Below are 24055 nucleotides of genomic sequence, written 5' to 3' on the forward strand. Positions count from 1 at the left end.
AGGTGGTATGTTGCCAACCCCCCTTTCCTGGGAATGTAGCCCCTCCTCCGATTGGGTTTTTACCCAGTCCACCCTCTGCGGGTTGGGTCTGCTTGGTCTGTCCCTGAGCTTGGGGCACTGGGCCCGTATGTGACCTCGTTGGCCACAGCGATAGCAGCCCATATCTCGTGGGTCCCCTTGAGTGGGTCGGAGGGACCTGCCGCTGGATGTTCCCCTTTTGGGGGGGTTCTCCATAGGCCCCCTTTGGGAGGTCCCATGTTGACTCTCTCTCTGCGTTGAGGCAGGCCTGCTCCTTCGAGACTCCTCCCTGCCATCCCCTGCCCGACTGTCCACAAATTGGTCGGCCAGCTGGCCTGCATGCTGCGGGTTCTCCGGCTTCTGGTCCATCAACCACAGCCTCAGGTTGGACGGGCACTGCTCGTACAGGTGCTCCAGTATGAATAGGTCAAGCAGGTCCTCTTTAGTTTGGGCCCCAGCTGTCCACTTGCGGGCATACCCCTGCGCCCGGTTGACCAGTTGTAGGTATGTGACCTCACGGGTTTTACGCTGGCTCCGGAACTTTTTCCGGTACATCTCAGGAGTCAGCCCAAACTCGCGGAGCAGGGCCTGTTTGAACAGTTCGTAGTCCCCTGCCTCCGCCCCTTTCAGTCGGCTGTACACCTCCACGGCTGTGGAGTCCAGTAAGGGGGTGAGAACTGCGATCCTGTCTGCAGGGTCAACCCTGTGCAGCTCGCAGGCATTCTCAAAGGCCGTCAGGAAGGTATCTATGTCCTCCCCCTCCTTACGCCGGGGCAGCAAGTGCTTATCAAAGCTCTTTGTAGGCTTGGGTCCCCCCTCACTCACCGCAGCCGGAGCCTCACTGCTCCTCAGCTGGGCCAGGTCCAGCTCATGTTTACGCTGTTTCTCCTTCTCCTCCCACTCACGCTGGCGCTGGTTCTCCTCATGTTTACGCTGTTTCACCTTCTCCTCCAGCTCTCGCCTCTTTAACTCGAGCTCCTCCCGTCTCAGCTCCCTTTCATATTCCAGCTGCATCCGCTCCACGGATGCCGAGCGTCGCCGGGAGGATCCCCTGCTGGGGGGGTGAGCGTCGCTGGGAGGATCCCCTGCTGGGGGGTGGGCTTCGCCGTGAGGCTCCCCTGCTGGCCGGGGGTGTCACGGTGCCCTCGGTATACACTGGGCTCCTCCCCGCCCTTCCTCTACGCCTAGGAAGGGGGGGTCTCGGGAAGCCCTCGTCCGCCGGCTGACCACTCCCAGCGGGGACAGACACTGGTGCCTGCGCTGCATCTGCCCGGGTGCTTCCCTCAGAGACAGGGCTCCGTTCATTCATGCAGTCTCCCTGCTCCAGCTGGGCAATCAGCTGGTCCTTGGTGCGTCTCCCTGGGTGCAGCCCCCTCTGCTTGCACAGCTCCAGCAGGTCGCACTTGCGCCGCTTGGCATACATCTTCCTGCTGACCACTCACAGGCCGGGGTGCTCGCCGCTCCCCACGGTTTCCAGGGGGACCCCTAGTGCACGAGCCCTTCTTGAGGTCACCACCTCTCTGCCAGGGTCGAGCTGCAGACTCCTCCGCCCCTGGGACCGCTCGCTGCAATCCCCCGGGGGACCCTGTTACTGCAAAGTCCTTCTCACTGGGCACACACTCCCAGGGGTTAATCACCCCTTCGTTTTACTGCTCCCCAGTCACTTACTGCAGGAAGCGCCGTCCACGGGGTGCAGTATCTCCCGCCGCTGCCACCAGTTGTCACGGAGTGTGGGGGAGTCCGGCCCTGCACCCCTCTTCCTGGGACCCACAGTGACTCTCAGCCAGCCAGTAAAACAGAAGGTTTATTGGACAACAGGAACAAAGGTTACAGCAGAGCTTGCAGGCACAGTCAGGACCCCTCCACCGAGTCCTTCTGGGCTTTCAGGGTGCTTGGATCCTAGCTAGGATACCCTGAATTCCGCCCACACAGCCCCAAGCCCAAACTCAAACTGCTTCCCTCCTGCCACTCCCTTCCTTTGTCCCCTTCCCGGGCAAAGGTGTTGACCTTTCCCCTCCCTTACCTAGCTCAGGTTACAGGCTCTGGCCTCGTCCATCTCCTAAAGTCCTCCCCTGCTCTCCCACTCCCCACACAGACAGTCCCTACTGCATCACAGTGGGCCTTGCTGAGACTGAGCAAGCACTGCATGTGGAGATCGCTCTCTCACATGACAGATCTGTTTAAACCCCAGTGAGGACACCACCGAGCAAAACAAACATCACTCTAACATGAAGGGTGCTACTAACTAGATCAGGAGTAGGTAAACTATGGCCTGCGGGCCACATCTGGCCCGTCAAACCATTTAATCCAGCCTCAGCTCCAGCTGAGGAGCAGGGTGGTGGGTTTGCCCAGCTCTGGCGCTCCAGCTAGGGAGTGGGGTTGGAGGCTTGCCCCGCTCCACATTGCTCCCAGTAATCAGCTGACATGATCTGCCCTCCAGCTCCTACGTAGTACACAGAGGCGTGGCCAGGTGGCTCTGCGCACTGCCCTGTCCACAGGTGTCGCCCCTGGAATGCCCATTGGTGGGAATTGCGGCCAATGGAAGCTGCAGGGGTGGTGCCTGCAGACAGGGCAGCATGCAGAGCTGCCTGGCCACGCCTCGGAGCCAGAGTGGGGACATGCTGCCAGGAGCTGCTTGTGGTAAGTGCCGCCCAGAGCATTCACCCGAGCCCCCACTGCGCTCCAACTCTCTGTCACAGCCCTGATCCCCCTCCTGCCCTCCGAACCCCCTGATCCCAGCCCAGAGCCCCTCTTGTACCCCAAGCCCTTCATCCTCAGCCCTGCCCCAGAGCCCTTACCTCTCTCCTATGCCCCAACAGCCTGCCCCATCCCTGATCCCCCTCTCACCCTCTGAACCCCTTGGTCCCAGCCTGAAGCCTCCTCCTGCACCCCAAACCCCTCATCCCCAGCTCCACCCCAGAGCCCTCATCCCCCCACCCCGGAGCCCCCTCCTGCACCCAAACTCCTCATTTCTGACCCCACCACAGAGCCCACATCCCCCAGCTGAAGCCCTTATCCCCTCCTGTACCCCTATCCCCAATTTTGTGAGCATTCATGGCCTGCCATACAATTTCCATATCCCAATGCGGCCCTCAGGCCAAAAAGTTTGCCCACCCCTGAACTAGATACAACAAAGGAAAAAACTAAACTCGTTGAGAAGTTGTGAGGTCAGGAACAACCAAAGCTCTAAGTCCAGCCACAGGTGGGAAGAAGGAAGTAAGTGAGGAAGGGCTGGGGTGGCGCTGCCTCATGTAGCCAGGGTAGGGGCTATGGCCACAAGGCAAGAGCGCTGTCCCTTCACTGGTACTGCTAGGCAAATTTCTCTAGCTCTGGTGTGCTGGGCATGCACACGCCTACGTGGAATACACAGCTTCATTTACTTGAAGAAGGAGACAACTCCTTGACCGGGCTCCTCTCAGAACTTTGCTGGCTGTAACGGAAGCTGCCTGACGTTCAATTTGACAGCAAGAACTTGCTCTCCAGCACGAGGCCTACATCCCTTCTGGAGTCTTACTATCATTGCTCCACCTCTGCCTCTTTCAGCCTTCCTTCAAACTGCTTTGATGAAGTGTCTCTGTGCCAGGCAAGAAGAACAAGTCCTACCCATGCAGCAAGAATTAATTCAGCCTCTGTGCTGCTTCAGCCTTGAGCTTCTTCTGGGCTGCTTTTTGTGGCAAACTCATTGTGGACTTGCCTCTACACACATGCACACCTTGAGAGGCAAAACACATTCCCCTAGTGCAGTAACAGGTGTTGGACACTGAGCCTGACTCCCATCTACCTCCCTTCTGTTAAAGGTCACCTGCAAAGGAAAGACAATTATATTTAGATATGGTAAGTATCAATGCTATTTTCTTCACTCTTCTTTTTCTAAGGAGGAATTATTCCTGCACCATTTCATTGCTGCTAGCAGTAAGCGGCAGCATTTTTACCCTCCCTAGGGAGAGGGGGTTGGCCCTAGGCCTCATCAAACCAGTTTCATGGTGTGCTCTTTTAACAGAGGGATGCTTTAACTCTTGGGGTGCTGGGTCAAATTCTCAAGAGGCCCAAGAGCCCAGCAGCGAGAGAAGGTTTGGAAATGTCCAAGAAGAGCTTCAGCAAAAGTTAGCAGAGGACTTTCCACTTCCCAAGACCTTGAGCACCATCTCCTGGCCATTCTTGGATTCAGGGTTAATTTCACTTCAAGTGTCTTCTGTTTGCTTCTGACTTAAAATCCCCAGGGACAGACAGCCTGAGTGTGTGCGCGGCTGAGGGAGAGATTCAGAAGTGGAAGCACATCACTACACTCTATGGAACATTTCAGCAGGATCATCCACTTGCTCTCACCCACAAACTCATGCTGCAGAATGTCTGCTTCACTGGGCCTTTGCTCCCAGCAAGGAAAATGGCACCTTGGCCATTTGCTCACTTCCTTCACGTTGTAATAAGGGCATCAAGCCAGCTGACTGACAAGGAAAGTTTGGACTATTTAACAACAGTCTCAGGCTAGTGACTGAAAGGAACCAGCACAGGATGCTGTTGGAAAGCCAGGATCTGTTCATCTTCTGCTCTTGTGTGGCTCTGGGCAGTATGATTAAATGGGTATAGCTCATTGCGTAGGCTCGGCCCATGAGGCACAGTGAGGATCATTGCTCAGTATGTAAATAGTGCAGTGGCAGAGTTCAACCTTTTGGCATGAGGGAAAGGAAGATAAATGCTACTAGTTCCCTCTGAGCTGCAGGAACTCTGCATCCATCTAATTGCACTTCATAATGGATTCAGCAAACCATTAATTATCAGATTATATTTTAGGAAACTGCAGATAAGAAAGCTTTGTGAAATTTATTCTTAAAGGGGCCATTACACAGCAATGAAGGTTTTGCATTGTGCTGGCACAGATAGCGAGCTTTATGCAAGGTATCTGAAAGTGTTTTACAAAGCCATGTATTGTGTGCCGCAGGGGAATGACTGTGTGCAATTGTGGCAGCCATTATGTGCTCAGAGAGAAATATTTGCATTAGCACCAATTCATTGGTAATAGTATTAAACGCCTGAGAAATGATGGGCCACAGCACTCAGATTAGCTGCTTCTTTCTTCAAACACTGCAGCTTCAGCTGAACTAGAGGAGGCAGGGAGATCTTGCGGCTTTTGTCATCTTACAAAGAGGCTACAAGTTGTAGCTGTCCAGCTGTGGGTCTGACCCTACTACTTAGTGTAGGGCACAAACGATTGTAGCTGCGCTGTGCTGACGGCCATGGCAGTGATTTGGCCAGGATTAGGCTCTGCCTACACAAGCACTGCTAACCCTTGCTGGAGACAGGTTAACAGAGCCCGCTGCAGCCATTAGGAGCTATCAGAGACTAGTGTTTTTTTACTTTGGGTTAGAGCTTCCTGTATACCATTTTTACAGGTTAAGAAGCTCCAGGATGTGGAGTGCAGGGGGGAGGAGGGTGCAAGATGTGGGATGGATGGATGGACAGTCATCTTTCCCAGGAGGGCTCTGCATGAGAAAGGCACAGGGCCACTTGCTGAAATCCTACAGGGCTCCAAGTCACTCCCAAGTTAGCAAGTTCAGTGTCCTGGCTAAAGGAGAGACGAGATTGGGCCATTCGTACCTGCATAGCGGCCGCTTTCAGAACAACAGACAACTAATTAGATACTTTACATCTGCTGAGAGAGATGACCCAACATCCTGTAACTGTGCACAACAGTTTGTCCCACCTGCTCGATCCCGAGATCCTACAGCTCCCAGCCTCAGACACCTTATTTTCATTCCCATGACTAAGCTTTGGATTTCCCTTTGTCAGGTTAAGACAGATACTTAGGACAATGCCCCTGAAACCTCAGTGTGAGCAGAGATCCAAAGGGATGGCCCTGCTGTGGCAAAATTTTTTGTGGGAACGTCTGGGCGTCAGAGCTCAAACCCAGTCACGTACACGGCTGTTCTTAGAGCAGCAGAGTGAAACCTGTGATCTTGAGTCTGTAGACCCAGGCTCTGAGACTTGCTGCCATGGGTTTAAAACGCAGTGTAGACACATCAGAGGGCCTCACGAGCTGTGTAGCTATGGGAGAGGGGGCAAGAGAAGAAGCAGCGTGCCAGAAGCTGCCTTATCCACACAGATCTATCCTCTCGCAAATATCCTGTGTGCCCGTGTTCAGCCTTTATACTCTCTGATTCCTCCATGAGCATCTGTTACCAGCACCCCAACATAGCTGAGAGCAGCGCTTCGTCTGGCTCTTGGTTGTTGAACTGGCAGCTCCCAATTGTTTCTATGACTGACAAATTCCCTCCATCTCTCTCTTCTGCTTCTCCCCCACTCCCCTTGCTTAGCTGTGGTCCATCTCTCTCTCTTCCTATGACTCAAACCATTTTCCTTGGGCTGGAACGGACATGCGGCCCACTCCCTCAGAACCAAAAGCTGCTGCCCAGCGCCCCAGCTAGGGAAGGACGCCATCTTGGATCCATGACTTCCAAGCAGAGTTACAACCGCCAATCTCTCATGCTCTCAGACGTGCTGTGCCTGCAGTGCATCACTTATTTTGCCAGTCTCACAGAGTTTTTTTTTTCCAGCAAAAAACTGGAATCTCACTGCCAGAGCAGCACACCTGGGCACATACAGCTGATGAGCCAGCCTGGTGGCTTCCCTTCAAAGTGCTCTCAGCCATGCCTCACTTAGCCTCTTCACAAATCAGAGTTACTTTGTCATCAAACAAGTCCTCCATAGTCACCGCCACCAGCTCCGAGCCAGCTTGGGGATCTGGCAACGTCACAAAGACTTGGGAGCCAGCAAGCTGGGCTTCGTCCAAGGTGATCATCTGCTCAGCTGCTTCTCCTTGCTCCGATGTCTGAATCACCTGAATGGGAGAGTCAAGGAGACACTTAGCGCAGGCTTTCCTCTAAACTGCTCCAATGTCTGCATCATTCTCAGCCCAAGCTCTAATGATAACATTTACTTTCGCACCAGAGGAGTGCAATTACAATAGGCATGAGCCTAATGGGAAACTCCAAGCTACATGCACAAGCGATGCAAAAGAGAAGTCAGGCAAGGAATTTAAATATTTCTCTTCACAAAATTGCTACAATTTAGCACCATATGCAGTCTTAGATCATAAAGATTCTATGATTACACACTAGTGGACCACCATTCCAGGGAATCTCACACACTGGGCTCCCACATCCAAAGAGCTATTCTCTACTGATAGCTTCAATGTTAACGGGACAGTATGAAATTCCAGGCCTAAAATTTGGCCTTCTACAAAACAGTTATTATCTAGTGGGGAATGCTATCTGGATTCCAATAGACTCTTCATTTGGGTAACTAGTCTGCTCCGCACATCCTGCCAACAATCCCGCCTAAGTTCCCCGAGAGCATGGGTGAGAATGGGAGACACGGTCTGTGGAACAGAAAGTGTGGAGGTAAAGGGCTGGTTGTGATGGGGAAACACTTCAGTCTGAACAGAGCCTCAGCATTTCCTGCTATCCAAACCCTGACTGGTGTTCAAGTATTAACATACTGACAGGGCTTCCTCCTTCCTCCCCCCGCAAACCAGTCACACCTCTGTGCTTTGCACACCAGAGCCCAGGGAGCTCCAAGCAGCTGAAGGACCTATCAGACATGGCCTGACTGGATTCTTCAGAACAGAAGGCTTTTTTGAGGGGGGATCTGTGGAGCAGAAATGGAAGTAGGGGACTTGGGGATGCCCACCAATGCAGAGAATAATGGGGCTGGGAGGATGCAGGGGAGGAAGGAGAGCGATGGACCCCCCAACAGAGACATTCCAACTTTGGGAGCTTATTCTAGGCTCCCCTACATGAGGTTTGCCTGGTGCTCGTGGTGACTGCCAGCGACTGCAAGAATCAGTTACCTGCACAAGCTGGGAACTGGTGGCCTGGCATTCCGCGAACGTAACCTTTGGGTGCTCAGCGCTGTAGTGACTCTGCAGCAGCTCCTGAGTAGTGAAAAGCTCCCCACACAGCCCACAGGTGAAGGTGCTCCCTATCTGCTTAAAGTGCTCTGTGGTGACATGGTGCTGCAGGGCCCCCGGGAAGCGGAAGGAGGCTGTGCAGTACAAGCAGCGAAATGGCTGGGTCCCTGTGTAAGAGACATGGAGAAAGCATCACTCTGAGTGGAACATATTGGAGGAGCAGAGAGCCAGGGCTGGGGCAGGCACGAGAGGAAGGATTGCGCTGCTGGAGACAATGGGGAGCAGTGTGTGAGAGGCTCTGCAATGAGCCACACAGTGGTGCGTGCAGGGGTTGGACACCGAGAGTGATGGTGTCTGGTGAGGGATCCTGCCTGCGCTCTGTGACTCCACTATGGTGCAGATTGTTTTGGGGTTCTGGTTTTATCTTGACCATCTGCCTCTCACACACAGCTCTCCCCACCTCCTCTTTTGCATCACAGCCTCCATCCTCCTCTCTTGCCTGCATTGACTCGATCACCTCTTCCTGTTACCTTCACCCCTCTACAGCTCCCACCAGCTCCACCTGCTTCTCTTCCCATCTCCTCCCACCAGTTCAAATCCAGATCCCATATCCACACTCCCCTTCTCACTTCAGGAGATAAGTGCCCCAAATTTTGGCCCTCCCTCCATCCCCCAACCTCGTTACCTGCCAAACCCATCCCTGCCACCACCTCCACACCCCTCATACACATCTCCCTCCTTCTCCCTTCTCTTGCTGTCTCTGGAACACCCATTCCGTCTCCACCGAGATCTCAGCCATCCACAACCTCTTCTTACCTTGCTCTCTCCAGCTCCTGGCTCTCACAGAGACCTGGATCCCTTCACCTGACACTGCCTCTGCAGCAGCCCTCTCCTTCTCTCACACTCCCCGCCCTACATCAGACTCTGGTGGGGCTGCTGGGCTTCTCCTCTCCCATTACTACTGCCACTGACCTCTCTGTCCTCCTCCTTCCGACACCTTCTCCTCTTTTCAGCAGTACTGCAACCAAGCCTTCTCTCCTCTCCCCTGCCATGCTGCTGTCATCTACCATCCACCCGCCTTCCTCTCTGATCTCACTCATACATTCATAGACTATAGGGCCAGAAGGGACCACTGCGATCAGCTAGTCTGACCTCTTGCACAACACGGGCCGTAGGACTTCCCTGAATTAATTCCCGTTTGAACTAGAGCAGACGGCTTAGAAAAAACATCCAATCTTGATTTAAAAAGACCATTGGAAGATCCGTCTTCCGAACCCTTAGCCCTGGCTCACCCAAACATCTGCTTCCTCCACTCCTGCTCCAGTGTTTCTTTGGCCAAATTCCTGCAACCAACGTGACTTCCTCCACTACACATTTGTTCTCTCTTCCATCACTTCTGCCATCTTCCTACTTAAACACATTCCTTCTCCAAATGAACTGAACACCACGTCCTCTATTCCAGCCGCCTTTTTTGTCACCTTTGACTCATTCCTCTACCCTCTTCCTGCCTCCACTTCTCTTTCTGCGCAGGAACTTGCTGATTTCTTCCATGAAAAAATGGACAAAATATGAGTGACCTTCTCCCTCCCCTCAGCTTGCCTTCCCTTCCTGCCTCCCCTCCCACAATATTCTCCTCCTCTCTGTTCACAGACACAGAAGTTTCTCATCTGCTCTCCTCCTCCAACCCCTCCACTTGCCCCAGTGATTCCACCCATTTCCCGATCTCCATCACACCCTCCCTTATTCTTCTCCTTAATCTCTCACCCTTCTCTCGTTCCCCTCACAAGACAAACATGCTTTAATTTCTCCCATCTTAAAAACACACCCTTGACCCCACCTACCTCACAAACTAGTGCCCCATCTCCCTCCTCCCCTTCTTTCTAAACCAGGGGTGGGCAAACTTTTTGGGCCAAGAGCCATATCTGGGTGGGGAAATTGTATGCAGGGCCGGGGCAGGAGTGTGGTGTGCAGGAAGGGGCTCAGGGCAAGAGACTGGGGCAGAGGAAGGGTTCGAGTTGTATGAGGGGCTCAGAGAAGGGGGGTGGGGTGCAGGAGGGGTATGGAGTGCAGGGCAGGGGTGCATGAGGGGTGCGGACTGCGGGAGGGGGCTCAGGGCAGGGGGTTGGGGTGCACCCTGAACCCCTGTGCAGCAGGGAGCTCAGGGCAAGGGGTCGAGGTGCAGGAGGACTGTGGGGTGCGGCAGGGGGCTCAGGGCAAGGGGATGGGGTTAAGGAGGGGTTCGGGCTCTGGCCTGGTGCCGCTTATCTCAAGCAGCTCCGGGGCGGCAGTGGCACACACTGGGGCCAGGGCAGGCTCCCTGAATGCCTGCCCTGCCCCTGGCCCCTCGCCGCTCCCAGAAGCACCGTGGCCCCTGGGAAGAGGGGAGGCGGAGGGCTTTGTGTGCACTGCCCTTGTCACGCTTCCAGGTACATCCCCGGAAGCTCTCATTGGCTGTGGTTCCCCGTTCCCACCCAATGGGAGCTGCAGGGGGTGGTGCCTGGCGGCAACGCATGAAGCCCTCTGCCCCCCCCGCCCAGGGGCGGCAGGGAACTGGTTCCAGTGGTGCCACAGGCTGGATCCAAAGCCAGTTCCGGCCCATGGGCCGTAGTTTGCCCACCCCTGCTCTAAACTCACAGAATATCAGGGGTTGGAAGGGACCTCAGGAGGTGTCTAGTCCAACTCCCTGCTCAAAGCAGGACCAGTTCCCAACTAAATCATCCCAGCCAGGGTTTTGTCAAGCCTGACCTTAAAACCTCCAAGGAAGGAGATTCCACCACCTCCCTAGGGAACCCATTCCAGTGCTTCACCATCCTCCTAGTGAAAAAGATTTTCCTAATATCCAACCTAAACCTCCCCGACTGCAACCTAAACCTGGAACACGCTGTCTGCGATCACTGTATGGAACTGGAAAAGTGGGACTCCATTCCAGAACCTCTCCACACTAGCTTTCTCCCCTTCAGCTCTACTGAAACTGCTCTCATCAAAGTCTCCAGTGTCCCCCTATTTGCCAAATCTCAGAACCAGTCCTTTATTCTCAGCCGCCCTGACCCGCCAGTCACCTTTGACACCGCTGATCATGCTACTCTTCTTGAAATCATGTTCTCCCTTGGCTTCCCTGACTGTCTTCTCTTGGTTCTCCTCCTACTTCTCTAATCACTCCTTCAGCATGTCCTTGGAGGATCCTCCTCATACCCCACCCCAGCTGTCTGTGGTGGTATCACAAGGCTCTGTCTTTATCCCCTTCTTCTCTCCCTCTACACCTCATCTGTGGATAATCTCATCTGCAAACACAAATTCAACTACCATCTCTACCCTGACGGCTCACAGATCTACCTCACTACTCCAGACCTGTCTCCTTCTGTCCTAAGTAAAATCTCGGCCTGCCCTTCTGACATCTCCTTATGGATGTCTAGCCATCAACTGAAGCTCAACATGGCAAAAACAGAGCTCTTAATCTCTCCAGCCCTCCAAACCTTTCCCCCACCTCCTTTCTTGATCACTGTGGACAACACCCCCATCAGGCTTGTCATTCAGGCCCATAACCTGGGCATCATCTGTGACTTGGAATGCTCTCTAGGGCCTCACAGCCAACCTATGTCTAAATCTAGCAGATTCTTCTTCCATCACATCCCTAAGATATGGCCTTTCCTATCCACCCACAAAGCAACAACTCTCCTCCAGGCTCTCATCATCTCGTCTTGATTACTGCAACATTCTTCTTTCTTGGGGCTTGACAAAGGGAGCCTTGCCCCACTCATATCCATTCAGAATGCTGCTGCAAGGATCATTCTCTTAGCTCATTGCATTGACCATGACACGCACTCCCCCTCTTTTGCGTCCCTCCACTGGCTCCCTCTTCTCTACCATATCAAACATAAGCTATTTGTATTCACTTTCGAGACCCTTCATAGACTATCCCCACTCTACCTATCATCTCTCATTCACTACTGAGATGTTGACTCATGATGCCAGCCTCCATCGCTCACTTGTTAAATTTTCAAACAAGACTCTTTGTGCTTTCTCCTGCACTGTCCCTCATGTCTGGGAGGAGCTCCCCGTAAACACCAACAAAGCCATATCATTAGTCTTCACATCCCTCCTAAAAACTCTCCTTTCCCATGATGCCTACAAAGCACTTGACAACAGTTAGGCTGCTGGTGAGCTGAGTCCACTGGTGCTGACCAGTCGTGTCTGATTGTTTCCTTGTTCTTCCCCTTCTGTTCTGTATCCATCAGTTCTCTTATATTTAGATTGCAAGCACTTTGGGGCAAGAGCTATTTGTTCTGGGTTTGTACAGCACCTAGCACAACGGGGGCCTGGTCCATGACACACGTTTCCTAGGTGCTATGGGAATATAAATCATAATAACAAAGACCTGAGTGCCTGCACTTGGCATGGACCTGCAGCAGAGCCAGCGTGGGGAAGAGCTCCTTACACTTCTCACACTCGAGGAACTTCACATCTGAAAACAAGAGCATGGGAGAGGTGTGGGCTTAAAGTTCCTTGCAGATCAGACAGTCACTCTGGGTCAGGGCTTCCAATCTAGACACACACCAGTTCTCAAGGGGGCCATGTCAGCAAGAACCCATCTCACTACAGTAAGGAGAAGCATCTTGGGAGAGATGACTTAGCAAAGGGAGGCTGTTACAGAACTACTTAATCACACAGAGGGTATGTCTACACTGCAGTTAAACACCCAGGGCTGGCCTGTGTCAGCTGATTAGGGTGCGGGCTGTGGAGCTGTTTAAATGCCGTGTAGATGGTCAGACTTGATCTGGAGGCCAGGCTCTGGGACCTCCCCCAACATGAGGTCCCAGAGCCTAGCTCCAGCCCAAGCCCAAATGTCTACATTGCAATTAAACAGCCCTGTAACCTGAGCCCTGCAAGCCTGAATCAGCTGACACAGGCCAGCTGCGGGTGTTTAACTGTAGTGTAGACATACCTAGAGAGGGACTCACTGGAGGAGACTGGTTTGAAGGGACATAGTGAATTTAGTGCTGTCTCAGGAGACTGCTCTGCACAATCCTGCCAGGTTAGGGTTATTCATGCAGCTCACTTCGATCTCCACAGCACTGGCTCCCCAGAGCACACAGTGGTGGATTCTTACCTGCATGTTCTGCCTTGACGTGCTTCTTGTGAGCAGTAGTGCTGGAGAAGGTTTTGTCACAGGCGCTGCACTGCAGTGAGGAGAACTTGGAAGAGCGGTGATTCTGAGCTGCAAAGACATCAGGGTGATGGGTCCGGTTGTGATACCATAACCCTGACAATTGCTGTAAAGATATAAATCAAACCATGTTACAATGGCAAAGGTGTTCCACAGGGTAACGTGACAGCAACAGGCGGTGGTCATAAGGTCACATGGATACAGTGGTTGTGCTCAGTGGGAAGAGACACAGCAAACTATACTGCTCATCTGATCTGATCCCAACCCACCCTGTGCCAGTCAGCACAGTTAATACTTCGCTTGTGTTACTGTAACTCATTTACAACAGCAGTATAGCATCTTGAGTGGGGCTCAGAGATCATGTGAGCTCTACTAAAAAAAATTCATCCCACCACATCTGAAAAGCACAGCACTATTAGTTCTTTCCCATCTTCCTCACTACAGGCCCCATTTGGGGATACATTTTCATACCCTGCTGCTTCAGAGCCATTTGCAACATGGGGAATTCCATTCTAATGGCTCTTAGCAGCCAAGGCGGCTAGAAACTTTATACTGAAGTCAAAGCTCAGATTCTGGGAGTCCAGGACAGGCATTTATCTAAATCTTTGCAACTGGCACATTTTCAGAGCCTACAGATTTCTATTGTCCTTGTTTGTACGCCTGTTTTCTTTCTACTGGTCACAGGACAACTCCTGCTCTGAGCAACAAGGAGTCTTGTTCCTTTTGCAAAGGAGGCATTGCCCTGTGTGAGTGTCTAATTGCACACTGTCAGTGAGTGGTTTCTCTGAAAAACAACATGCAATGGGGTATGCTGGAGGGATGGGATAACATGCTGGGGTGTCGGGGTAACATGTGCACTGAGCCCAGCTCACCTGATAGGCTTTGTCACAAATCTCACAGCTGAACGGCTTCCCTCCAACATGGGTCACCATGTGGCGCTCCAGGAGGGATGGCGCACTGAAGACTTTCCCACAGGTAGTGCAGGGATGGTACTCCCTGGAGTGGACCTCATGAATGTGCTTGCGATGCTCCTGCAAGGTGGGGAAGCTCATCCGACATTTCTTGCAATCATATGGATCCTCAATATCTGCTCCCACAAAGAAGTGGTGAAAAGCAGGGGTGGGGAGGAGAGAGGAAAATAGACAGATCAAGAAGAAAAGAAATGAGAAGAGGCAGCAGAAAGAGGGGAGCAAGAGAGGAAAAGAGATGCTAGTTATTTCCAGGCAATAGCAAACGTCTGAGTTTTTGGATCTTTGGGGGTAGGTACCATTCCCCTCTTTCTTCCCCTGTCACTTACAGTGATGAAGATTCCCAGTTGGTTCTTTGGAGCCCCTTTCCTTCCGCCTGTGTTGTTAGACTTCGCTGTTTCCTTGAGAAGATCCCACCCTTAGGTCCGGAATGTAAAGCTTCTTAACAACAAACAGTCTTTCCCTTCCCAGGAGGGAAAGTCCTACCATAGAAGCACCAGTGAAAGGCCAGACTGCTGTCATTCATAGTGCCCATGAAGCTCCAGGACACCAGGACAGCCCCTTGCATCCCCTGGCAGAGCAAGGACTGCTGTGATCTGGAACATCAAGCACTTGAACATGGCATTGCCCCTTCATCTCTGCCTCTCAGTCACATTCTGATGGGCATTTAAGGAGCTCCAGCTGCTCTGTTCTGCCTCATGGGAAGGACTCTGTTTGAGGCATGGCAGGGCTCAGATACTCACTGTGGAAGGTGCGCAGATGGATGGAGAGCCCATTGGCCTGCCTGAATCCTTTCCCACACTCCCTGCAGACATATGGCTTATCTCCGGTGTGAGTCCTCACATGACGAGACAGCTCAATGGATTGGGCGAATACCGCATCACAGTACTGGCAGGCGTACATCTTCCCTGCAGTGAGAGCCAAGATTAGAGGCTGGAACTTCTCCAGCTGGCCCTGACAAGGGGGACAGGATTTCTGGACAACGTAAGCTCACTTCTCAGGAAAGGAGGCAGGAGGTTACAGAACACAAAAGCTCTCATGGAACCGACATCTTGCTCACAGCACAAACTTCCAGACAAACGTAGTCCTTCCCAAAGATGCTGGCAACTGAACCACAAAACCTCGTGTGCAAAAGACGATCTCTCTCTGACTATAAACACAGACAATACCATATGTGCAGCTACAATGCAGACCGTTTAACCACTAGCTGTTCTACAGACACAGAATTATTGTAAAACATCTATGCTGTTTGCACACGAGGTTGCAATGTGCTTTACAAACAAAGCAACACATTCTCCGCTCAGACGAGCTTAAAAGCTTCCATGAGACAAGGAAACACTCCCAAGGCAGCAGTCCATCTAACAGAACCACCTGTCAGGGATGGTCTAGAAAATACTTAGTCCTGCCATGAGTGCAGGGGACTGGACTAGATGACCGCTCGAGGTCCCTTCCAGTCCTATGATTCTGTGAGGGATGACGTAGGAAGCACTGACGAGTAGAGGTAGAATGTTTCTACTGAAACATTTTTCAGTCTAAAGTGCAATTTCCTTGAAATTTATACGTTTTGCAAAAACAGTTTGATTTTTATATTTTTCAGTGAAAAAAATTAAAATGAAGCAAAAATTTTAATTTCATTTAATTTTTCAAAACCTTCTAAAAATGGGTTTTGATTTGGGGGGTTCCCCTCACTTTCTCCCCATTTTCTATTTTTTGTACCTTTTTTCCAGAAGGGAAATGTTTTAAAAGCAAGAACTTTTTCAGTTTTTGAAAATCAAAATGGAAATGTGTTGTGTTTTGAATTTGTAATCAAAATGTATTATGGGAAAATCTATTGCAGAGAAGACGGGAAGGCAGGTTGCTTTCATGGATGAGGTCAGAAGAGACAACTGTGCTAGTCTGACCTCCTGCACAGCACAGGCCATAGAACCTCCATGAATTCTATCCTGTCTGAAACAGTGAGATTGGAGGTAGAGAGGGCATCAGGCAGGCAAGGACAGCAGGGTTGTTCCAGGAACAGAGGGCAGTGCTTAGAAGGTATAAAGCGGAGAACAGGAAGAAGAGACAAAGGGGAAAGAGTGGGGCAGAGGACTGGGATGAGAATTAGTGGGGGGGGGGGAGGGAGGAAAAGAGACAGGGACTAGATGGGGACAACAGTATGTGCTGCCTTCCAGGCAAGGTCTTGGATCTTGTATTGGAGACAGTAGAAGTCAGGATGCCAACCCAGGGATTCCAGGAGTGGGCACTGAGGTCAGAGGAGTTTCAGAGCTGTGCTCGGAACAGACTAGAGAAGCAGGAAAGCCAGCAGTAATTAAGGCAAAAGATGACCCAGGCGGGGATTGGGGTTTCAGCAGTGGGGACGGAGAGGAAAGGGCAGGTTTACCAGACAGAGAGAAGCAGTGATTCAGCAAAGGACTCAATGAAGAGCTGAGGGGAGGAGTCAACAGACACTGGAGCTGCGGGCCCAGAAGACAGGAAGGAGAGTGGACATGAAGAACAAAGGCAGAGAGAGGGAACACGGGAAGGTCTGTTTGAGAGAGTGAGATGGCAGGTGGGGAGTGACAGAGTGATGCCAGAGGCAGCTGGGGAATGACCTGCATCAATCGCTAGGGTGAGTAGCTGAAACCGTTATCAGCAGATAAGGGTGGAGAAAGGCACCAGCCAAGGACAAAAGCAGAGGAGCCATTAAAAGGGAGGCTGAAGGAACAACCCATCAGCAAGGCAGGAGTAGCAGAGGTAGCCAGGAGTGGATGGATGAAGCCATGACTCCCTACGTATGTAAATATTAATATCCTATTCTGCAGAAAGGGAATCTGTAGTTTAACTGTGCTTTAACTGCCAGGTCATGCTCCTCCTCCAAGCACACACAAAGGCACACAGGCTCTGGGGCACAAGGGGGATGCAGCAGGCTCACCCTCAGAGTGCTTCTTCTTCGTGTGATAGGCCAGGGCAGAGGCCTGTGTGAAGGTCATGAGGCAGTGCTTGCACATGAAGGGGCGGTCTCCGGTGTGCAGCCGCAGATGGTTCTTCAGGGTGGAGTTGGCCGCAAACTTGGCACCACACTCTTCGCAGGAGAAGGGCTTCTCGTCAAAGTGCTCCGTCAGCTTATGGTACTGCATTCCTGGGGGCAGGAAACCAAGGGCAGCAGTTAACACCCGGCACAAAGGTATCTGGAGAAAGGGTTAAACAGTGAAGTGGCAAACTTTGCAGATGATACTAAACTGCTCAAGATAGTTAAGACCAAAGCAGACGGTGAAAAACTTCAAAAAGATCTCACAAAATTAAGTGATTGGGCAACAAAATGGCAAATGAAACTTAATGTGGATAAATGTAAAGTAATGCACCTTGGAAAAAATAATCTCAACTATACATACAATATGATGGGGGCTAATTTAGCTACAACTAATCAGGAAAGAGATCTTGGAGTCATTGTGGACAGTTCTCTGAAGACGTCCACACAGTGTGCAGAGGAGGTCAAAAAAAGCAAACAGGATGTTAGGAATCATTAAAAAAAGAAAAAGGGATAGAGAATAAGACGGAGAATATCTTATTGCTCTTATATAAATCCATGCTACACCCACATCTCGAATACTGTGTACAGATGTGGTCTCCTCATCTCAAAAGAGATATACTCGCATTAGAAAGGTTCAGAGAAGGGCAACTAAAATGATTAGGTTTTGGAACAGGTCCCACGTGAGAAGAGATTAAAGAGGCTAGGACTTTTCAGCTTGGAAATGAGGAGATTAAGGGAGGATATGATAGAGGTCTATAAAATCATGAGTGGTGTGGAGAAAGTGAATAAGAAAAAGTTATTTACTTGTTCCCATAATACTAGAACTAGGGGCCACCAAATGAAATTAATGGGCAGCAGGTTTAAAACAAATAAAAGGAAGTTCTTCTTCACACAGTACAGTCAACCTGTGGAACTCCTTGCCTGAGGAGGTTGTGAAGGCTAGGACTAGAACAGTGCTTAAAAGAGAACTGGATAAATTCATGGAGGTTAAGTCCATTAATGGCTATTAGACAGGATGGGTAAGGAATGGTGTCACTAGCATCTGTTTGTCAGAGGGTGGGGATGGATGGCAGTAGAGAGATCACTTGGTCATTACCTGTTAGGTTCACTCCGTCTGGGGCACCTGGCATTGGCCACTGTCGGTAGACAGGATACTGGGCTAGATGGACCTATGGTCTGACCCAGTACGGCCATTCTTATGTTCTTATGTTATTTTGTGCAAAAGCAATACCCCTCCCATTCCTGACACTAGATCACTGGGTGACTGCCTAACTTCACGTCAGAGGAGCTGATTTTCTTAGCAGCAAGCAGTCCCAAACTCCTCTCTCAGCAAGTGGCAGCTAGGGAAGCAAAGAATGACATGGCAGTGAACTCCTTCTGTCCATAGAGCGGTGCTACCCCATCCGCCATGCTGAGAGCAGGGAGGCTAGGGGGTGGGAGAAAAAGAAACCCAGCGCACTGAGAAGCTTTGGCCTTTTCCTTACCACCAGCTGAAGAACTGAACAGGCCATTCTGCAGTGCAATCATTTCTGGAGGCCTTTTAAATTGCCAGCAGCCTCACTTCTCCTACATGACCCTCATGCAATGGTGGGAAAAACGATCATGCAAAAAGCTGGGGCAATCAGCAGGGGAGGTAAAATTAATTGAACTGCATTCCACTCTCCACAGTGCAGTTCAGGGCTTCTCAATCTCCTCTAGAGTCCCCAGTGCTCTGACTTCAGGCGATCTAATGTGTTGTTAACAAGGCAATTACCCTGGTATCTAAGCATCTCTTCCCATTCTACTTGTGGAATCTCTCCCAGGTCTAACCCTACCTGAGGCATGAGCAAATTCTCTTCCACAGATGTCACAAGTCACTGGGAGCCGCTTCGTCTTCTTTTTGGCTGTTCCTGCAGCTCCAGGCCCTCCATGGGCCTCCAACTGATGCTTTTCCAGTTCCTTCTTGGAGGTCTTGATCTCACTGCACTCTTTACACTGCACTTGCTTCCCCTTGGCCACGCGACATCGCTTCATGTGCACCTTCAGACGGCAGTAGAAATGGAAGCTCTTATCACAAGCCTTGCAGACAAAGTTCTTCTTGGAGGGAGTTTTCTCTTGGGGCTCCTTCTGCTCCTTGGTGCTTGCACCCCCAGCCTTCTCCTCCTCCTTGTCCATAGCTTCAATCTGGGATTCACTGTTCACCTTCCACTTCCTGATTCCAGCCTTCTCCCCACTTCCCTCTGTCAGGAGCCCTGTGTGGACAATAACTCCCATTTCAATGCTTACTGACAACTCCAGGTGCTGGCCTTCCTCACCCCTTGCCTATTAAGAGCTCCTTATCCTGCACTATGCTGCACAGGTGTGAATGGATGCCTGCATGCGTGTAGAACACAGTCACATTCAAATGGCAGCACTTCACACCCACTTTGTGAAGGTCGCAATGACAATATCAGGTGCAAGGAAGTGGAGCATCTGGCCTGCATTTCTCTGTCAAAAATGCCAATATCTACAGATTGCTGGATAAAGCAACAGAGCGCCTGGGCAGAATTTCAAAAGAACTCAGCTCTCATTGCAGCACCAATGAGAATAATCGGAGCTGCAGGGAACTCAGCACTTCTGAAATGGCCTCCTACTCACATGAGGGAAATTATTGTGTGGGTAAAGATCTGCAGGTTTGAGGCCTTTGTTATGATGGCACCCTGATGGAACCAGAGATAAGGCAGCATTGAATTCTCCATTTAAAGTGAATGCAGATCCCTTAATTGAACGGGGTAAGTCCCAGGAATCCCTCTGCATCATAGCCTGGGGTGCCTCATACTCCTCTAGGTAGACTTCTACTGATTTAAATTCATTCATTGGTGCCCCCTTTCCAGAGATTCTAAAAATTTTTCAAGCCCTGGCAACAGCACAATCCCAAAAGGCACAAACTGGAAAATGTTCGCCAGACTCCAGCCTACAGGAACCTTCCTGGGGTTAATAGGCACGGTGGAGGCAATACAAATACAAACAGTGTTTTGGCTTCTTCGTTACAGGTAGAATTCTGCAAATCTGTGGCAATGGAAACTAGCGCAGAATTCACCCCTTGCCACAGCACTCTTCTCAGGAACTCCAGGCTGCAGTTTTGGACGTTTGTTTCTAACTTTTGTTGTTATGGAGCAAACTTTGCAAATGTAAACCGAGTGTAACCAATGCAGTGATGTCACCCTGAGTTTGCAGGCAGCCTGAAAAATAGCTGAGAGATGTTAATTACCCGTGTATTTTAATACACCATTAACTCTGAAACCTAAAGATGACAATCTGTGGCATACTGAAAATGTAGTGAGCGTAAAATAAACTCTAAGGCGACCTTTCAGTTCACCCTCCTTTGCCAAGACAGCACCATCCACATCTCATCTCTTCCATTTCACAGCCCCACTGAAGTTCCACCCTACTCCTATCCCACAGACCAAATCTACTCCCCTGACACCAGCACAGGAAGCTTTTCCCACCTCATAGCATTGAGGCTCCCTGTAGCCTTCAGCATCTTAAATAGGTTTTTGTGATTAGACCATATACACTCTGTCGGATATGCTACAGTGAACATCCTCTAAGGTATGAGCAGCAAGGAATTTGGGACTTAAGATGTTCCCAGGCCCTGGCTGACTGATACGGCATCCTGGGTGAAAATCCTCTACCTACTGAAGTCAGTGGGAGTTTTGCCACTGACTTCATTGTGAGCAAGATTTCACCCCCTGAACTGAACTTGCCAATGAGCTGCAATACTTATTATAGTACATAAACTACCCAAAGAACGCACAGGAGGTGTATATGAGGCAGATGCATAAGGAAGACTCTTAGCACCCACCTCTTGTAATCTAGGTCACTACTTGTGAGACCCCAGCAGTGGAATGTATATAGACAAGCACTCAACGAAGAAGAAATGGTTACTCAAATTATAGGAACTATAGTTCCTCAAGACTGGTAATTCAAATACATTCCATAACCTACTCTTCTTCCTGCTACTGTGGGGTCTGATTAAGCCTGGATTCTGTATTGCCGAAGGAACTGAGCGGCAGTTGGGGTCATCCTGCCCTTTATGCCCTCGTTTGGGATTACCAGGACACATAGTGCACAGGCACGGCCCCCCAACAGTCACCATTGGCCAACAGGTGCTCAACTCAAGTGCACTGGGTACATAGGCACCAAACGCTGGAACAGATGTGGACAATACATCTCAAAGAATCACCATTACTATAAGCTAAGCGACTGTTTTCTGAGGTACACCACAACCCCACACCCATATAGCTCAACAATGATTACAGATAGCCCGACCAAAATGAGCATCACATCTTGATGCTTCCACTATTGAGTAAAGCTGGTTGCTGCTTGACATATTTCTAGTATCAGAACATTGCTCAGAGCATCATCAGAAGCTGCTTGTGCTCTAGCAGAGCAAGCTATCACTCTCACTGGTGGGTCTATGTGGGCTAATTCATAGAATAAATAGAAATCCAGTTAAGAAGTCTCTGCGTTGAAATGGCCTGACCTTTCATCTGCATAAGCTATGAACAGACTGGGGGATACCCTAAATGCCTTAGTTCTATCAGTGTAAAAAGAGCACCCTCTGAACAATTAGGGTATGATGCTTAGCTTGCCTTTGTTCGAATGTAGTTTTGGGGAAAACACAGGTAGATGTATAATCTGGTTTAGGTGGAAGTCAGAAACTACGTTCAGTATAAATTTTGGGTGAGGTCTCGAAGACACCCTGTCATTATTAAAAAAACATATACGGGAGCCCTGTCATTAGTGCTTTTATCATCCTTACCTTCTGGTCATTGTTATTGCTACTAAAAAGTCTGTTCTGGTAGAAAGGTGAAACAGGAAACATGTAGCTGGTGCCTCAAAAGGTGGGCCCATTAACCCTGCCAGTACAATAATTAGATCCCTAGCAGGGGAAAGTTTTCTGTCTGGAGGCACTATCCTCATATGGCCTGTTAGGAACACCTAGTCACCATAGGGTGTGAAAATGTGGAATACCCTTGAACTGTAGCGTGGAAAGCTGAGATGGCTGCTAAGGTGGACCCTCAGAGAGCTTATCAATGACAGTAGGTACTGCAGGGTGCCTGGTATCAGAAGTAGAGATGGCAATAACTGACATTGTTGTGCTGAGATAATGAATCTTTTACACTTGACAGAGTAAGTTTCGTAGAGTCCTTTCTACTGTGGAGGAGAACATCTTGTATTTCATTTGAACAGATTCTCTGTACTGATGTATACCAGTCAGCATCCATGCTATGACGGATAGGGAATGTGGATCTGGATGGAGGATCTGTCTATCTGTTTGAGATAAGATATCTGTATTGGAGTTTGGATGGGTCTGAGAATCAGAACAGCCTCAGCCATGCTGGCACTACCATGATCATTCTGGCTGTATCCTGCCTGAGCACCTTGGATCAGTGGAATTAGAGGGTAAGCATACATACAATAGGGCCAAATTCAGAGTACAGTGGGAGAAACAGCCTGATTGTTCAAACAACCACTAAACTGCATAGTCCTTGTGCTATAGGGTTGTCATGTCACTACAGACTTGTGCTGGACAATACTGTTATCTTAGGTCAACCTATGAGATGGCTAATATGTTTACAATACGAACACAGAAACCTACATAGATCCAGTATCATGTGAACAGTCAGAGTGGAGATAGCTCCACATGAAAATAAACCAGTGCATGTGCAAAGCAGCTAACAAACAGCCTGAGTGTTTCCTGAGCAAAAGCCTAGCCCATGAAATCACATACAAAGGAGTGGGTGAATCACTGAAGTTAGAGATGGTCTAATAGGTGCTGACCAACCAATCTATCTCTCTACTAACGTAGGAATGACCTTACAGTACATTTCCTAGTACATGGGGACATGCATGAATCCACTAGGATCCTAGTAAAAACACTAGGATCCCAAGCACACCTTTAGTGAATACCCCATTCTAACAGTACAATACAGGGGTTGGGCAGGCAGCAATTTCATGCTGTGATCCTACATTAAACCACACGCAGCTCCAATTACCAGAGACTGGTATAAGCGAACTGGAGTGGCACCTGCAGGTTTCTTACCCACATGCCCCAGCTCCTGCATCACTGGCTGTAGGCCAGGGAAAGACTCATGAACAGTGCATAACAGCTGACAGATCTTGATGGCAGGTACAGACTTCTCCTGTGCAGTGCTCAGAGCTGCTTTCAAGGAGGCCTCTGAACTCTCCTTCTGAGAAGAAATACTCAGTAGCTAAAGAAACACAAGAGAGAAGAAGTAGTTACATGGCAGACAATGATATTTTTTTATTCCTGTACTTGCTTTAGCTTGGTTTAGACCCCCTATGAGAAACAGAAGAACACGCCTTTCGCCACAGAGCTCAGAACATAAGAACAGCCATACTGGGTCAGACCAATGGTCCATCTAGTCCAGTAACTCATTTATGACAGCGGCAAGTGCCAGATACTTCAGAGGGAACGAACAAGCCAGGCCAATTTTGAGTGATCCATCTGGTTATCCAGTCCTAGTTTCAGGCAACTGGAAGTTTACGGATGCCCAGAGCATGGGGCTGCATCCCTGACCATCTTGGTTAATAGACATTGATGGACCTGTCCTCCATGAACTTCTTTCATTCTTTTTTGAACCCAGTTATACTTTTGGCCTTCACAACATCCCCTGGCAACAAGTTCTACAGGTTGACTGTGAGTTGTGTGGAGAAGTCCCTTCTCTTGTTTGTTTTAAACCTGCTGCCTATTAATTTCATTTGGTGACCCTAAGTTGTGTTATGTGAAGGGGTAAATAACACTTGAAATAATAACGCTTTCTCCATACCATTCGTGATTTTATAGACCTCTATCATATCCCTTAGTCATCTCTTTTCTAAAATGAGTAGTCTCAGCCTTTTTAATCTTTTCTCATATGGAAGCTGTTCCATACCCCAATCATATTTTTGCTCTTCTCTCCTTTTCCAATTCTAATATATCTTTTTGGAGGTGAGACAACAAG

The 24055-nt window shown here is 50.0% G+C and overlaps 1 protein-coding gene across 4 annotated transcripts in view; it reads right to left on the minus strand.

Moving 5' to 3' along the window:
* Positions 1–4820: 4820 nt before the first annotated feature.
* Positions 4821–24055, minus strand: part of ZBTB40 (zinc finger and BTB domain containing 40) — a 68809-nt gene continuing 49574 nt past the window's right edge. For 3 of the 4 annotated variants that reach the window (XM_050931161.1, XM_050931159.1, XM_050931160.1), the window contains 9 exons: positions 23134–23302; positions 18881–19297; positions 16968–17174; positions 14800–14964; positions 13961–14175; positions 13032–13194; positions 12300–12386; positions 7865–8091; positions 4821–6853 (listed from right to left, as the gene is read on the minus strand). In XM_050931161.1, the coding sequence (XP_050787118.1) occupies positions 6668–6853; positions 7865–8091; positions 12300–12386; positions 13032–13194; positions 13961–14175; positions 14800–14964; positions 16968–17174; positions 18881–19297; positions 23134–23302 (1836 nt within the window). In that variant the 3' untranslated portion in view covers positions 4821–6667. Of the gene's footprint in view, positions 6854–7864; positions 8092–9216; positions 9469–12299; positions 12387–13031; positions 13195–13960; positions 14176–14799; positions 14965–16967; positions 17175–18880; positions 19298–23133; positions 23303–24055 lie in introns of those variants that run through there. The other variant, XR_007770675.1, reaches the window with a different exon arrangement.

Source organism: Gopherus flavomarginatus, chromosome 21 (genome assembly GCF_025201925.1).
Source record: "Gopherus flavomarginatus isolate rGopFla2 chromosome 21, rGopFla2.mat.asm, whole genome shotgun sequence".
Taxonomy (NCBI): Eukaryota; Metazoa; Chordata; order Testudines; family Testudinidae; genus Gopherus; species Gopherus flavomarginatus.